General features: G+C 44.6%; 1 protein-coding gene across 2 annotated transcripts in view; it reads left to right on the top strand.

Moving 5' to 3' along the window:
• The window catches only part of PIK3AP1 (phosphoinositide-3-kinase adaptor protein 1), a 127313-nt gene that overhangs the window by 55980 nt on the left and 54409 nt on the right, over window positions 1-16924 (top strand). For both annotated transcript variants that reach the window (XM_024254222.3, XM_054522713.2), the window contains exons 3-7: window positions 7308-7444; window positions 11405-11549; window positions 12603-12745; window positions 12874-13006; window positions 15397-15593. In XM_024254222.3, coding sequence (XP_024109990.1) covers window positions 7308-7444; window positions 11405-11549; window positions 12603-12745; window positions 12874-13006; window positions 15397-15593 — 755 coding nt within the window. The remainder of the gene's footprint in view (window positions 1-7307; window positions 7445-11404; window positions 11550-12602; window positions 12746-12873; window positions 13007-15396; window positions 15594-16924) is intronic.

Below are 16924 nucleotides of genomic sequence, written 5' to 3'. Positions count from 1 at the left end.
ATATCTGCCAAGTGCCGCACTATTAGCATCAATCTCATTTGTGTCAAGCTGGGCTCTTGGGCAAAATTATTAGCTAATAGATTGCATTGGTTTTGTGCCTATTTTAAAAAAAGATTAGCTAATAGATTCAGTTGCTACTTTTTCTGTTACCCTACCCCCATTATCAAAGAAATGCTTTCTCACTATGGAAAATACTAAAATACATAAAATGGTAGAAGGAAGGAGGGAGGGAGAGAGGAAAGAAGCATGCAGAATCCAGCCGCACATTTTCTTCTGACCTTTTAAAATGCATTTTTTTATGTAATTGAAATCCTGCAGCATCTGAGATATAATTTTATATCCTGCTTTTTCGCTTCGCATGCCGTAAGCTTTTACCCACGTCACTTAGGACTCTTTGAAAATAATGTTTTTAATAGTCTTTTAGGTTGTTTTCAGTTTTTTCACTGATGCAAAGCCTCTTGGTTCCGAATCTTTATTTTGGACTTTTATTTTCCTCCTTAAGAGAGACTTCTGGAAATAGAATTATGTGGCAAAAGCTGTGAACATTTTCAAGGCCTTCTCTTTCTCTGGGTGTGGACACATGGCTTTCCAGAAAGACTGTGCAGTTTGTACTTCCCTCAGCAGCTGGGGAGTATCTGTCCTCCAGTCACCTTTAAACCCCGCACTGTTTAAAGTTTAAAGTTTATTGAGTGTACTTCACAGCATTTTCTAATTTGAAAAGGTAAAATAGCAAGACAGCATTGTATTTTCATTTGCATTCTCATGATGACTAGTGAGAATGAATGATATTTGTTTGAATGGGGAGGTAATTTGTATTCCTTCTTTTATGAATTATCTTCTTATTGGTCTTGGGGTATTTTAAAAGAGATTTCGTGATGTCTTCATATATTAAGAAGATTAGCCCCTTGTCATTTTTACTTCAAATTTTTAAACTGTTTGTGATTTGCCGTTGGGTTTTTTTGTGTTTTTTTTTTTGACGGTGTCTCGCTCTGTTGCCCAGGCTGGAGTGCAGTGGTGCGATCTCGGCTCACTGCAACTTCTGCCTCCTGGGTTCAAGTGATTCTCCTGCCTCAGCCTCCTGAGAAGCTGGGATTACAGGCACATACCACCATGCCCGGCTAATTTTTGCATTTTTAGTAGAGACGGGATTTCACCATGTTGGCCAGGCTGGTCTTGAACTCCTGACCTCAGGTGATCCACCTGCCTCAACCTACCAAAGTGTTGGGATTACAGGTATGAGCCACCGCGCCCAGCCTGCCATTGGTTTCTTTGTTGAGGTATAATTCACATACCATCAATTTATCCATTTAAAGTGTACAATTCAATGTTTTTTTGATATATTCACAGATTTGTGCAATATTCACCATAATCCATTTTAGAATATTTTCAATCAATTTTAGAATATTTTCATCACCTCAGAAAGAAATTTCATACCTCTTAGCTATTGTCCCACAATCCTGCCAATCTCCCCAGCCCAAAGCAACCACTAATCTACTTTCTGTCTCTATAGATTTACCTGTCCTGGACATATCATATATTTGGAATCATATAATTTGTAGTCTTTTATGACTATCTTCTTTCACTTAGCATAATGTTTTCAAGATTCATGCATGCTGTAGCATGTGTCAGTACGTCATTCATTTTTATTTATTTATCTATTTAATTTATTTATTTATTGAGATGGAGTTTCCCTCTTGTTGCCCAGGCTGGAGTGCAGTGGCGCAATCTTGGCTCACTGCAATCTCTGCCTCCTGGGTTCAAGCAATTCTCCTGCCTCAGCCTCTTGAGTAGCTGAGAATACAGGCGCCCACCACCATGCCTGGCTAATTTTTTGTGTTTTTAGTAGAGAGAGGGTTTCACCATGTTGGCCAGGCTGATCTCGAGCTCCTGACCTCAGGTGATCCACCCGCCTCGGCCTCCCAAAGTGCAGGGATTACAGGTGTAAGCCACTGCGCCCAGCCTTATTTATCTATTATAATAAGAAAATGTGTCTCTATTTATATAAAACAACATATTGTTTTGAAATTTATTTCTCTTTATTGCTGAGTAATGTTCCATTATATGGACATACCTCATTTTGTTTATCCATTCATCAGTTGATGGACATTTGTGCTGTTTCCACCTTTTGACTATTAGGAATGATGCTGCTACAGCATTTTGACTTTAGTTTTTTGTTTGTTTACTAAAGTTTTAAATTTATGTTATCAAGTCTTGCTCATTTAGATTGTGATTTTTTTTTGTTTGTTTGATTAACAAATATTTTCCCAAACCACTGATAAAATGTTCACATGTATTTTCTTTTTAATTTTTAAAATTTGTTTATTTTTATTTTGCATTTTAACCTCTAATCCATCTAAATTTTATTTTGGAGTTATAAGAATTAGGAAGAATCTAAATAGTACCCCTCACTTTCCCCTCTCCTTTCCCTTTCCCTTTTCCCTTTCCTGTCCTGTCCTTGCCTTTTCTCAGTGTCTCGCTCTGTCTCCTAGGCTGGAGTGCAGTGGCATAATCTGCAACCTCCACTTCCTGGACTCAAGCGACCCTCCCACCTCAGCCTCCCAAGTAGCTGGGACTGCAGGCACATGCCACCATGCCTGGCTAATATTTTGGAATAGACTTTATATTTTAGAGTGGTTTTAGGTTCATAGCAAAATTAAGTGGAAAGCATGCAAAGTTCCATGTCTGCTCTGCCCCTACGTACACACAGCCTCCTCCCACCCCCATCAACATCCAGCACCAGAGTGGCACATTTGTTACCACTGATGAATCTACATGATGCATCATTATCACTCACCCAAAGGCCAGAGTTTATATTAGGATTCACCTACTGTTGTATTCTCTATTGGTTAGGACAAATGTCTAATAACATGCACCCACCAGTATACTATCATACAGAGTAGTTTCATTGCCCTAAAAAGCCTCTGTGCTCTGCCTATTCATTCTTTCTTTCCTCCTAACCACTGGCAATCACTGATCCATAGTTTTGCCTTTTCCAGGATGTCATATAGTTGGAATCATACAGTGTGTTTTCAGATTGGCTTTTTTTTTTTTTTTAGATGGAGTTTTGCTCTTGTTTCCCAGGCTGAAGTGCAGTGACGCAATCTCAGCTCACTGCAACCTTCACCTCTCAGGTTCAAGTGATTCTCCTGCCTCAGCCTCATGAGAGGCTAATTTTTATATTAGCCTCTCAGCCTCATGGTTGGCTAATTTTTGTATTTTCAGTAGAAACAGGGTTTCACCATGTTGGCCAGGCTGGTCTCGAACTCCTGACCTCAGGTGATCCAACTACCTTGGCCTCCCAAAGTGCTGGGATTACAGGGGTGAGCCACCATGCCTGGCTCAGATTGACTTCTTTCACTTAGTAATATGCATTCAGGTTTTCTCCGTGGCATTTCAGGGCTTGCCAGCTCGTTTCTTTTTGGTGCAGAATAGTATTGTATTGTCTGGGTGTACCGCACTTTATCCATTCACCTACTGAAGGACATCTTGGTCACTTCCAAGTTTTGGCTGTTTTGAACAAAGCTGCTATAAACATTTGTGTGCAGGTTTTTGTGTGACTGTAAGTTTTCAATTCTTTTTGGTAAATACTGAGGAGCATGATTGTTGAATTGTTTTGTAAGCTTGTGTTTAGTTTTATAAGTCTGTCTTCCAAAGTGGCTGTACCATTTTGCATTCCTACCGGCAAAGGATGCATTCCTACCAGAAAAGGAGAAGAACCTCGGCAAAGCATGCAAGTTCTTGTTGCTCCACTTCCTTACTAGCATTTGGTGGTGTCAGTGTTCTCGATTTTGCCCATTCTCATAGATTTGTAGTGCTATTTCATTGCTGTTTTAATTTGCATTTCCCTGATGACATATGATGTGGACCATCTTTTCAAGATATACAGATGGCTTCTTTGCCATCCATGTGTCTTATTTGGTGAAGTGTCTGTTCAGGTCTTTTGCCCTTTTTTAAAATCAGGCTTTTTATTTTCTGTTTGTTGAGTTTTAAGAGTTCTTTGTATATTTTGGGTACAAGTATTTTATTAGATATGTCTTTTGCAAATATTTTCTCCCACACGACGGCTTATCTCTGCATTCTCTTGACAATGTCTTTCGCAGAACAGATCTGTACTGGTTTTTAATGCTTTTTAAAATCCCATATTAAGTTTTTATGGGAATGAAGCCTTAATTCTGGACTATCTCTTGTATTCAATTGCTCTGTCCATTCTGTTTTTTAATAACTTTAATATAAAATAGGACTATCCTTTATTATTTTTTAAAACTTTACTAGAAGACGTAATACCTATATAAATGGAGTTTTCCAGGGTAGGAAATAATTAGTATTATAAAGAAGAACATTGTCCCAAATAAAATGTTAAATTCAATTCAAAGAAGGTTGTATGGCTTTTACTCTAAATATTATTTTAAAACTGAGGAGTGTTTTTTCATGGTTATTACTTTTTTTCATGGTTATTGATTTAGTCAGGTTTTTTACTTCTTTAAAGACAATTTCAATACTTTATATTTTTCTATTAAAATTGCTTTTTTTTTTTTTGTGGAGACAGAGTTTTACTATGTTGTCCAGGCTGGTCTTGAACTCCTGGCCTTAAGTGATCCTCCCACCTCAGCCTCCCAAAGTGCTGGGATTACAGGCATGAGCTACCACACCTGGCTGCATTGAGATTTTCTTAGCACAGAGTTCTCACTTTAATATGAATTCTTACCGTAGACTTTTCACTTCAATGTGTTTCTTAAAATTTCTTAAAATATAGACTAGTGGGCCAGTATTTTGGGAGAAATAAAGGATTTGTCTTTGTTGAAACAATGGTAGACTGCACTGTGGGTCCATCCCAAAGAGGTTATACCTGTGTGATATATCAGAATAGGTAATTGGCAAGAGTTTGAGCCACTCCAGCCACTGTGGCCACTCAGGATAGTATCTAAAAAATTCTGGAGCAAGAAATAGTTCCAAGGAGCTTCTTTCTATTTTAAGTAACTGAATGTTTCAAGTCCATGGGATTACTTTCTCATCCCAGAAGAACCTCAGAAATATTTTTTAAAATGGTATGTCCAGGAATCTAATAATAATTAACTGAAACTTCATGAAATCCTTAAGAAGAAGACTGTGAATTGTCCCTGATCTTTTTGGCTTTTTCCGTCACAAGCTCCTGTGCTGAGTGAGGGTTGCTTGGGTGGCATGTATAGCTCTGTCCAGGGTGATGGGCCCTGGCTGTTTTAGAAGTCATCAGTCAAGAAGAGAAGGGTGTGGGGAAGGGTATATTCAGCAGAGAAAATGGCAGCTTACTGTGTTAGCTTTTGCAGGGAGTGAGGGGAGAGCCAAGAGGATTAGGAAGGAGAGTTGGAGGAGACTGATGGTTCTGATGCCCAGCTAAAAACCATATCGCCTTGCTTAGAACACTCCGGGTCCTTTGCTCTACCTCTTAACCCTAGATTCTGCCTGACGTACAGACAAGGACAAAGACCTGGCAGCATTCAAATAGGCATTCTGGAGTAGCATGTCTTGGGAAAAATCACGGAGGAGGAATAGTGACAAGAGTACCTGCCTCATTGCCCGTTGCTCTTTAGGGCAGCCCATAGACATTCAGCAGTCAGATGCCAGGCTCTGGGACGGGACCTCCACTCTAGGCTACTGAGATTTTAAGCTGCATGGCTAGGGAAGAAGCCCCGGCCCCTCTGCTGGCCTGAGCAGGCCAGGGGTCAGTGTCTTATAGTTAGAGCAATAGGATACAGTGGTACTGAGGCCCTGTAGCCCTGCCCCCACCTCGGCCTTTATGGTTGTGGAAGCACAGCCTCTTCCTAGCATGACCTGGGGTCTAGGGTGAAAGCCTGCGGTTACAGCTTTCTAGGGTGCCTATCAGCAGCTGTTTCGTAACCCTAACATTCTACCAGGACAGTTGCCACAAACTCTGCAGAGGCCAATTTTCTTCCAGGAAACCAGGCTGCAGGAATCAGCCAAACTAACCCTTGCTTCTCACCTCTCCTGTCCTTTTAGATGATGGACTCTCTGAAGGCAAGGTTAGTGTCTGATTCATCCTCGGGTTCCCTCACGTACCTACACATTTGGCTGGTTGTATAAGTGGTTAAGGAATGAATAAGAGCAAACCCAAAAAATAGACTGATGAAACTTCTCTCTCCTCTCAACCATTCTTTTTTTTTTTTTTTTTTTGAGACGGAGTTTCGCTCTTATTACCCAGGCTGGAGTGCAGTGGTGCAATCTTGGCTCACTGCAACCTCTGCCTCCCAGGTTCAAGTGATTCTCCTGCCTCAGCCTCCCAAGTAGCTGGGATTACAGGCATGTGCCACCACACCTGGCTAATTTTGTATTTTTAGTAGAGACGGGGTTTAACCATGTTGGTCAGGCTAGTCTCGAACTCCTGACCTCAGGTGATCCGCTTTCCTTGGCCTCCCAAAGTGCTGGGATTATAGGCATGAGCCACCACACCCAGCCCTCTCAACCATTCTTAACCATTTTTGTATTCTGGCCCTCTTTGAGGATCTGATGAATGCTTTGAACTATCTCCAGAAAAGTGCAGGCAAATGCGTACACGTGTGCATGCACGTGCACACACACACACACACACAGTCTTGCACACAACCTCAGAGGTAGGTCTATCAATTAACAGATTCTGGTTAAGAGCCCCTGCCTTAGAGCTCTGGTAGGTTCTCAGCAGCATCTCATTCTGTGCCAATACCACACACATTTGCACACCCCTGCTCACCAGCCCTGACTCTGTGCATGCTCCAATCTTTCCATGGTACAGGTGTTACCTGTGGAGCCTGGTTAGATTTATCTAAAGTTTGTTGAAAATGATTGCTTTTCACTTTTGCTTCCAGAGGGGATACATTGGCTAGCCATAACCCTGAGACCTAGTGGCTTTCTGGACAGTGCAGGTTTTACTTGATGTTCCAAGAATGACCTTTAAGTGGACAGTCCCTACTTGAACCCACCTAAGGGGAAAGGGCCTCCTTCCTTTCCTCACTCCTCTTCATCCCTGCAGGAAGTCTGCAGGTAAAGCTTCCAGAAACCCGTTGGTTAAGACTAAACCTGCAGCCTCAGACTTTCTGGCCTTCCCCTCCACCATTGTCATCCCTCTTGCTGTCATCCTGCCTTGTGGCCTACGTGCTGGTTGGCTTTTCTTCATTAGGTCCCCTTTCATGATTTCCTGAGTCAGTCCCTTCTGCTTGTATTAGTTTGACATTCAGAGCCATTTCCTATTTTGCAATATTTGGGGCTCTCATGGGGTGGAACATGTCCACCAGTTCTCCTTCCTGCCGTTCCCATTCAGCGGTGTCCTCTATTCGTAGATTCTGGCTGTGACTCAGTCACTGACACTGAGCCTGAGGACGAGAAGGTTGTTTCCTACTCGAAGCAGCAGAGCCTGCCGACGGTGACTTCGCCTGGGAACCTGATGGTGGTGCAGCCGGACCGCATTCGCTGTGGGGTAGGCACTGCTGGGGGCCTGGTAGCTGGATGTCAGCACTTGGGCTTTTCAAATGCATGCATTTGTTGTAGTAAAGAGAGTGGGTTCTCGTATTGCACCTCAGTATAACTGCAGCCTTCCTTTGGGATTTCTTTTGAGTACCCTGTTACCCGGGCCCTGGAGACACCCAGCTCCCCTGAGTAAGAGAGAGACTAGCCCAGGGAGATGTGTGTCATCAGTCTAAGACTTCTGTTCTATGGATCAGTAATAACATAGAGCACCTAGGAGACCAGCAGACAGGAGCATTCCAGACACTAACGCTAACCCTAGAGTTAGAGGCCTGTGTCTCTTCCTGGTAGCCTAGTGCTGGGAGGAAGGAAATGCATCTTGGGCATCTGACAGCTTGCTTCTCCATCGCTGGCCACTGCCATGGCCGAAGGAAGTGCCTTGAAGCTTGATGGCTGAAACCAACTGGCCAATATTGCTTTTTAAAGGGATCAGATAAATGCCATACATCATATGACTAGATTTTCAGGGGTGGGGCATACATTACAGATGACTTGAGTGTGAGGGCCCAACTGATGAGCCACTGCCATTTGAATCCTACCTTAGTACTGATGGTTTTTCATTATTTTTCCTTTCCTAATTAAAAACGTGTGGCATTTATGATAGTTCAGAGCAGCAGAATGCTTCCTTTATGGATACAAGCTCTTTGCTAAGATGGCTTTGCAGGCTCCTTGAGGCGAGAGGGCGTGGGAGCCTTGGCAGTGGGCAGCACTGGCTTCCTCACCCTTGTGGGTGGTTTTGTGCAGGCTGAGGCCATGAGGCATTGGGCAAGCACTTCCTACATGGGGTTGCCAACTGTTTCTTTGGGCCAGATTTAACTGATAGACATTGTATTAGTCTGTTTTCACACTGCTGATAAAGACATACCTGAGACTGGGAAATTTACAAAAGAAGGAGATTTAATTGGACTTACTGTTCTACATGGCTAAGGAGGCCTCACAATCATAGCAGAAGGCAAGGAGGAGCAAAGGCATGTCTTACATGGATGGCAGCAGGCAAAGAGAGAGATAACTTGTGCAGGGGAACTCCTCTTTTTAAAACCATCAGAGCTCATGAAACTCATTCACTATCATGAGAACAGCACGGGAAAGACCCGCCCCCCATAATTCAATCACCTCCCACCAGGTTCCTCTCACTGGGAATTGTGGGAGTTACAATTCAAGATGAGATTTGGGTGGGGACACAGCCAAACCATATCAGACATGTTTGGTTTGGACTGCACAGTGTTTATTTATTTATTTTTTGAGACAGAGTCTCTCTCTGTCATCCAGGCTGGAGTGTAGTGGTGAGATCTCAGCTCACTGCAACCTCTGCCTCCCAAATTCAAGCAATTCTTGTGCCTCAGCTTCCCAAGTAGCTGGGATTACAGGCACACACCACCATGCCCAGCTAATTTTTTTTTGTATTTTTAGTAAAGACGAGGTTTCACCATGTTGGCCAGGTTGGCCTCAAACTCCTGGCCTCAAGTGATCCGTTCACCTCAGCCCCGCAAAATGCTGGGATTACAGACGTGTCACTATGCCTGGTCTAGACTGCATAGTGTTTTAAAAGTTAGGCATTGGCTGGGCACAGTGGCTCACACCTGTAATCCCAAGACTTTGGGAGGCTGAGGTGGGTGGATCCCTTGAGCTCAGGAGTTTGAGACCAGCCTGGGCAACATGGTGAGACTCCCATCTTTATTTTTATATTTTATTTTAAAAAGTTAGGCATAAAAATCTGTGTTTCCAGCTTCCTTTGAATCAGAATCTGGTCATACTAGGCTTGAAATGACTGGCGGGGGCTGAGCAACCCTGTACATGGGCCATGCATCCCCCAGTTGGCAGGTCCCCACAGTCCCTGTTCTTTATACGCAGCCTATCTCACTCCTTTGCCTTACTGGCCATGCCTTTGTGGACATTTCCATTTTAAATCTTCCCGTGCCACTTCCTGCTTTCCCCATGCCCCTCTGGTCAGGCTTTGGGTGCCCATGGGTAAAGAGGGTTGGAACCAAAGCATGATCTCCTTCACTCTCCTCTGTGATTTTTCCAGGCTCTCATTCCTTCTCCTGTCTTGATTGCCTGTTATCCCAGGATTCTTGTTGCCGATTTCAGGCTTCTGGATCCTGGGGGGAGGGGAAGGGGCAGGCCGGGGTTGGGTCCTGGCTGTCAGTAGGGGAGACACACATTCTCATTGGCTTCTTATGCTCCCTGGCAGAAGGTGTAGGTGGGACAAGGCTGGGCCTGCAGCAGGAGGGATGACCACCACAGCACATGTGTGTGCAGCCTCAGCAGCCCCGGGAGCCAGGATCACCCCCCACATCACCTGTCATAAAGTCCAAGCTTGCCACACCCTCTCATGGTCCTTGTCATGAAGGGCTAATCTGAGGACTTTATAGCAGAGTCTTAGGAGGAATATCTGGGGATTTGCTATGGCCAGGAATCTCTCCTTTCCTCATGTTTTTTGGAGAGCCTGCCCTCACCAGTTCAGACTGAGAGGTTCATTCCCCCACGTAACCAGCACAGCAGAGTCACTCCATTTGGCAGGCTTGGTGTGAGATCTTAAAGCAAGCTAAAAGACCTATTCGATGGTTTGGGAAAATTAATCCCCCGAGAAGTTCTTTTTGCCCAGTGGTAAAATCCAGGACTGCATGAAGAGCAGAGCTCAGGAGGGCTTCTCTCAGGCTGCAAGGTGCACGCTTGTCACCTGGGCATTTTGTTATGATGCAGACTCTGGCTCAGTGGGGCCAGGAGGGGCCTGAGATTCTGCATTTCTAACAAGCTTCTGGGGGATGCCCACGCTGCTGCTCCCTTGGCTCCACCTTGAGTAGCAAGACTGGTCTAGAGCAGAGCTTCTCAAGCTATCTGTGGCGAAGGACTCTAAAAAGATGTCCAATTCTGAAATGGACCAATGATTTCATTAAAAACAATGCAACAGAAATGCTATGCAAAATGAAATAAAAAGACATATAAATGGCCAGGTGTTGTGGTTCACGCCTGTAATCCCAGCACTTTGGGAGGCCAAGGCAGACAGATCACCTGAGGTCAGGAGTTCGAGACCAGCCTGGCCAACATGGTGAAACCCTGTCTCTACTAAACATAGAAAAATTTTCCAGGAGTGGTGGCAGGTGTCTGTAGTCTCAGCTACTAGGGAGGCTGAGGGATGAGAATTGCTTGAACCTGGGAAGGTGGAAGTTGCAGTGAGCTGAGGTCGTACCACTGCACTGCAGCCTGGGTGACAGAGTGAAGCTCTGTCTCAAAAAAAAAAAAAAAAAAAAAGCGTATAAAGTATCAGCCTTAAGGTTTTTTTTGTTTTGTTTTGTTTTGTGTGTGTGTGTGTGTGTGCGTGTGTGTGTGTGTGTGTTTTTGAGACAGAGCCTTGCCTCTGTTGCCCAGGCTGGAGTGCAGTGGCGCGATCTTGGCTCACTGCAACCTCTGCTTCCTGGGTTCAAGTGATTCTCCTGCCTCAGCATCTTGAGTAACTGGAACTACAGGCACCCACCACCACTCCTGGCTAATTTTTGTATTTTTAGTAGAGGCGGGGTTTCACCATGTTGGCCAGGCTGGTCTCAAACTCCTTACCTTGTGATCCACCCACCTCGGCCTCCCAAAGCGTTGAGATTACAGGCGTGAGCCACCGTGCCCGGCTAAGTTTTATTATTATTATTATTATTATTATTATTGTTATTATTATCAGCTTCAACAGACATAAAATGACTCCATCCAATTGCTGTAAATATTTACTCTTGGTTTTTGTGACTTGTCTCGTTGGGACTGGTAGCAAACAGTTCACTGCCCAGCACTGGACCACTGAGTCCACCCTGTCCCCAAGGACTCTCACTAGGTAGAGCTAGGGCAAGAGAACTGGGGAGAACCTCGGGCCCAACACCCTACGGGGATCTGAGAGGGAGAGGGGACAATGACTGGCCTCCCGTTTCAGGCAGAAACCACTGTCTACGTTATTGTGAGATGTAAGTTGGATGACAGGGTGGCGACGGAAGCAGAGTTTTCTCCTGAGGATTCTCCCTCTGTAAGGATGGAAGCCAAGCTGGAGAATGAGTACACCATTTCCGTGAAGGCTCCCAGTAAGTAGTCCGCTGTGAATGTGATGACATAGGGCTTCATTGCTTGTTTGCTATGCTGTCACCAATGCCACCAATGCCAGGTATTATCATCTTAAATATGTTTGCTACTTTGATTTTTTTTTTTTTTTTTGAGACAGAGTCTTGCTCTGTCTCCCAGGCTGGAGTGCAATGGCGTGATCTCAGCTCACTGCAAGCTCCACTTCCCAGGTTCACGCCATTCTCCTGCCTCAGCCTCCTAAGTAGCTGGGACTACAGGCACCCGCCGCCACGCCTGACTAATTTTTTTGTATTTTTAATGGAGACGGAGTTTCACCATGTTAGCCAGGATGGTCTCAATTTCCTGACCTCATGATCCACCCACCTCGGCCTCCCAAAGTGCTAGATTACAGGCGTGAGCCATGGCGCCCGGCTACTTTGATATTTTTTAAAGAGTAGTCCATTGTTTTCATATGCATTTCTTTGATTACTAGTGTGGGTAAATATTTTTCCATGGCCTCTATTGTCGCATTTCCTCTTTTGTGAATCTCTGTGGTTGGTGTTATTTTTAATTTTCTCTTGCCCCCTCAAAACCCCTTCCTGTGGTATAGCATCCCGCCCCAGGGAGAGCGCGTAGTCATGACAGCAGCTCATGACTTGCAGTGAGCCAGTTCAGCTGCCCCAATGTGGCAGAAACACAGTTTCACCTCCCATGGTTTTTCCCTCCTTCTGTGACCACTGGCCTTTGTGTAAAGTGCCTTAAACCCAAATTTTCTTCCTGTTCATTGAGGCACTGGGCCTACAGTAGTGAGTAAAAAGATGAAAATTTTTTGAAAATTAAGTTGCAACCCCAATGAGGATAAATTGCTGTGGCCCAGAGCCCTGCCCATGTGCTGGTTTGCTCACCTGCTACCTCCACCCTTTCCGTCACTCCCGCCCCAGCTCACCTCCAAGATCTTTCTTCCAGCCCCCAATTAGTGTTCTCACCACTCAGATGGAGTGTGTATATCCACAGCCACTTTTCCCTGGATGCTTGTTTTTCCTGGGAATTTTGATAGTGTCTTTTCTTCTGTTCAGACCTTTCATCTGGGAACGTTTCTCTGAAGATATATTCTGGGGACTTAGTGGTGTGTGAAACCATTATCAGCTATTATACTGACATGGAAGAAATTGGGAATTTATTGTCCAATGCCGCGAATCCTGTGGAATTCATGTGTCAGGTAAGGATATTACGAGGAAACCTGAGCTTTCTGGGCATGTAATTTCTGCTCATGGCTTATCAGTCTTGAATCTGTGGGATGGAAGAGAGCTGGATTTCAGATCTGACCATCTTCACTTTTGTTTTCAGGCCTTTAAAATTGTGCCCTACAACACAGAGACCCTTGATAAACTGCTAACCGAATCCCTGAAGAACAATATCCCTGCAAGCGGACTGCACCTCTTTGGAATCAACCAGCTGGAAGAAGAAGATATGATGACAAGTAAGTTGACAGTCAAACCTCAGGAAACCAACGTGGGCTGATTCCAGCCCACGCTGGTTTCAGCATCCCATCAACATACACGTTTACTTTCTGCTGTAACTCTTCTGGGTCCCTTCTCTATAACCTATCCTGTGATAAGGACTCATTCTTGACTGGTTAGCCTCATTCTTCTAAATTGCAAATCTGAATACTTTGCCCCCTTCTCAAAACACATGTGGTGGCTTACAGAGGAGTAGGAAATGAGTGATTTTAAATTGGTTTGGCGTAAGCCACTGGAGCTTGTTATGATTATTCCTCATAGGGATAGCATGAGGAGCAGGTAAGCTAAGTACTGTCAGGGGAGGTTCCCAGTTGCCTTCTAGATAAAATCCAAACTGCTTAACCTGTAAACAAGCCCTCATCTCTCTCCACACTCCTTGTCTTTTCTATGCTTTGATCTGCAGGAGGTATGAGCTTTTTTCACCTGTCTCTTGCCACTTAGACTCATGGAAAGACAGTCCTTCCTTCCTGCCTTGGTTGCTGTTTACCTGGCTAACTTCTCTCACTTCCCTATAGCAGCTTAGGTAGCACTTCCCCAGAAGACCTTCTCCAAACCTCCAGTAGGTTCCATTCACCTGCTTTGGCACCCCCGACCACCAGCATGTTGGGTGCCATTGACCTAGCACTCCTCAGCTGTGTCTGTCTTCTTTGCTAGGCTGTCTGCTCAGTGAGGGCTGGAACTGCTCCTGGGTGGCTGGCTCTTTGTAGGCTCTAAACAAGTAGTTGTTTAATGAAGGAGGAGCAGCCTCTTGTGCACATGTGACATGCTGGGAGCTGGGAGAGTCACACCCCTTGCACAGGGATGATGCTTGGTGTTCTGGACAGGATGCCTATTGTAGTGTTTCTGTGGACACCACCGTTACTTCATGCCATGGTTGCACTACACAAATGGGACCCAAGTCTCTGGTTACCTTCTGCCTACGTTCCATCCTTCTATAGTCTAAGAGAACCATGAGGATGAGTTTGCATGACTTTCAAGGCCTTCTCCTGGGGGATTCTCTTTCGTATTGCCTCTCCCCATTTTCCTACTATGGAATGTTCTTGCAGCACTTTCGTAGATGTGACTATTCTCTATTAAGCTTGGGGCTTAGGAGAAAGTATTTCATAGCCTGACAATTGGAGATCCTGGGAATATTTTCAGACCCTTCATTCCAAGGTCATATTTGGAATAGAAGGCTGGGTTTGTCATGTTAAAAAATATACATTTGTATATAAATATATGTCTATAAAGTTGTTGGGCTTAAAAATAAACGTTTATGAAAAAAGAGATTTATCCCCAGCTCCGCAAACACAAACATGTCCATTTTCTTGGTTGAGTTTAACTTGCTGTATTCAGATGTCAGTAGGTGGAGGGGTCCGTGGGGACCTAGCACCTCTCTGGAGTACTTTGCTTTCCACCAATTAGAGAGTGAACTGACGTCCTGGCAGGGCTTGTGTGCATTAAGACCAATGTTCAAAATCTCCCCTGAATAGGAAGATTCTGAATACTATCTTACTTATCCTCCCAGGTCCTTTTGTGATAGTCTGGAAGTATTTTCTGGTTGAGAACTAAAGGCAGCGGAAAGTCTAAGGAACATAGCCAGGATTACTTGGTGTACTTATCATGAAATTAGGAATAAGGGCTAAGAGGATGAACAGCTTTCTTTTAATCAGCACGAAACAATAGCTTTAAGAAATACATGCTCTGAACTTTGCAGAGAAGTTCAAAACATGATTCCTATTGTACTTTGTGGCTGTTAGTTAAGCCTTTAAACAAACCCGGCATATTTTGAATTGGTACTTTTTCTCAGGATTCTCCAGTCCTGTTAGAGAAGATGGTAGGGTATTCATTATTAGATTTGCTAATTAATTAAAATGTTATGGCCGGGTGGGGTGGCTCATACCTGTAATCCCAGCACTTTGGGAGGCCGAGGCAGGTGGATCACTTGAGGTCAGGAGTATGAGACCAGCCTGGACAACATGGTGAAACCCCATCTCTACTCAAAATACAAAAATTAGCTAGGCGTGATGCACGCCTGTAATCCCAGCTATTTGAGAGGCTGAGGCGAGAGAATCACTTGAACCTGGGAGGCAGAGGTTGCAGTGAGCCAAGATTGTGCCACTGCACTCCAGCCCGGGTGACAGAGTGAGACTCCATCTCAAAAAAAAAAAAATTATTTCCTCTGCATCTGAGGACATGATCTTCAGTGGTGTCCTGAAGGAAGCTGTTAGATGTTAGGTCAGTCAATCAGTAAGTAATGGCTGAGTGCCTTCTGTTGCCATGCTAGTCTTGGCAGCTTCATCTCCATGAACAAGGGCACCCTGTGCCTTTATTTTTATCTGTCTATTAAGTTTTCCTTGATAATTTTCAGATCAGAGGGATGAAGAGCTGCCCACCCTGTTGCATTTTGCTGCAAAGTATGGACTGAAGAACCTCACTGCCTTGTTGCTCACCTGCCCAGGAGCCCTGCAGGCATACAGCGTGGCCAACAAGCATGGCCACTACCCCAACACCATCGCTGAGAAACACGGCTTCAGGGACCTACGGCAGTTCATCGACGAGTATGTGGTAAGGTCAAGGCAGGAGGGGCCCAGGATTGGAAATGCACTCTGTGGTAGTATGGCTGCCCTTTCACCCAAAATACGAACAGATTTTATCTCTAGCATGTCCTCATGTGCCTCTTCTGGCCGTGGGCAGTATGTGTGGGCTTAAGAAATGAGGTCTGGAGTCACATGGACCTGGGTCCGAATTCCTGTACCAACACTTGTTAGCCTTGTGACGTTGGGTAAGTCACGTATCCTCTCTCAGTTTCCTAATATGCAGAAGGAAGATAATCATAGTTCGAGTCATAGAGTTCTTTTGAAGGTAAAAGGGAATCATTTCTATTAAGCACTGAGGTTCACCCGCAAAGAATTTACAGAAACCTTTATAGAGTGAATCTGCTGAAGGTAGAGGCTGATCATCTCCCCCCACCTCCTCACCTGCCTCCAGGGCACCATGGTGGGATGCTGCCTCACCCACCTTCAGGCCCCAGTGAACTGTATTGGGCTTGGTTTCTTCTTCAGCAGAAACCACAATAAAGCTGTGCACCTGGAAAGGCATCAGGGCAGCAACTCTAAGGCGCACCTTCTGCTGACAGCCTCGCTCTCTCTTTCTAACCCTCTGCCTGGGTCCCGTGTTAAGACAGGCAGGTATGCCCAGTTTATCTGATCATCTGGTTTGGGGCCCTCAGCTCCTCCTCGAACATTGACTTTTGGGTCCTTCTTTGAGGCTGATCGCACCCCACGTCTACATCTTATTCCATGCCGCAATATTGCCTCTGATGCCTAGGAAGCAGCTGCTCTTCCTGATCCCAGTCCCTCGTGGTTTTCCTCCTTCTTCACAGACTCCCAGAGGGTACGTGAGAATATCTCAGCCTCTCGCATGGGGCTGTGACCTCACAGGGAGCAATAAACATAGCCCAGTCTTGCTCTCGACCTCCAGACAGGATGGAGCCTGATATCGCCCCAGAAACTTAACTCTCTGCTCTGTGTTGGAAAATCTACAAGACAGTGATTCACGGAGGCACAGAGGGGACTTCCCAGTGTTTACAGGTGTATGAGTGTTTTTAAAAAAATGGTGTGAGTCCTTTTTTTGGGCATCACTGACACAAATAAGGCTAAAAGGTGCTCTCAGTCTGGGTGTATTTACTCAGTTTTTTCTTAAAGTCACAAATGTACCAAATGTAGCATTTCATTTCCATGCCAATAGTTTTTATTAATAACCTACTGTGTTCATAGTAGTAACTAGTATTTATTGAATGTATTTGATTTTAAAATGTATTATCTCATTGAATCCCCACCACAATCCTTTGAAGTTGACAGTATTGCAAGCCTTACTTTACAAAAGAGGAAAGCGGC

This window comes from Pongo abelii, chromosome 8, assembly GCF_028885655.2.
Source record: "Pongo abelii isolate AG06213 chromosome 8, NHGRI_mPonAbe1-v2.0_pri, whole genome shotgun sequence".
Taxonomy (NCBI): Eukaryota; Metazoa; Chordata; class Mammalia; order Primates; family Hominidae; genus Pongo; species Pongo abelii.
Note: the sequence above shows the minus strand (reverse complement) of the source record. Positions and strands in the feature narration are given on the sequence as shown.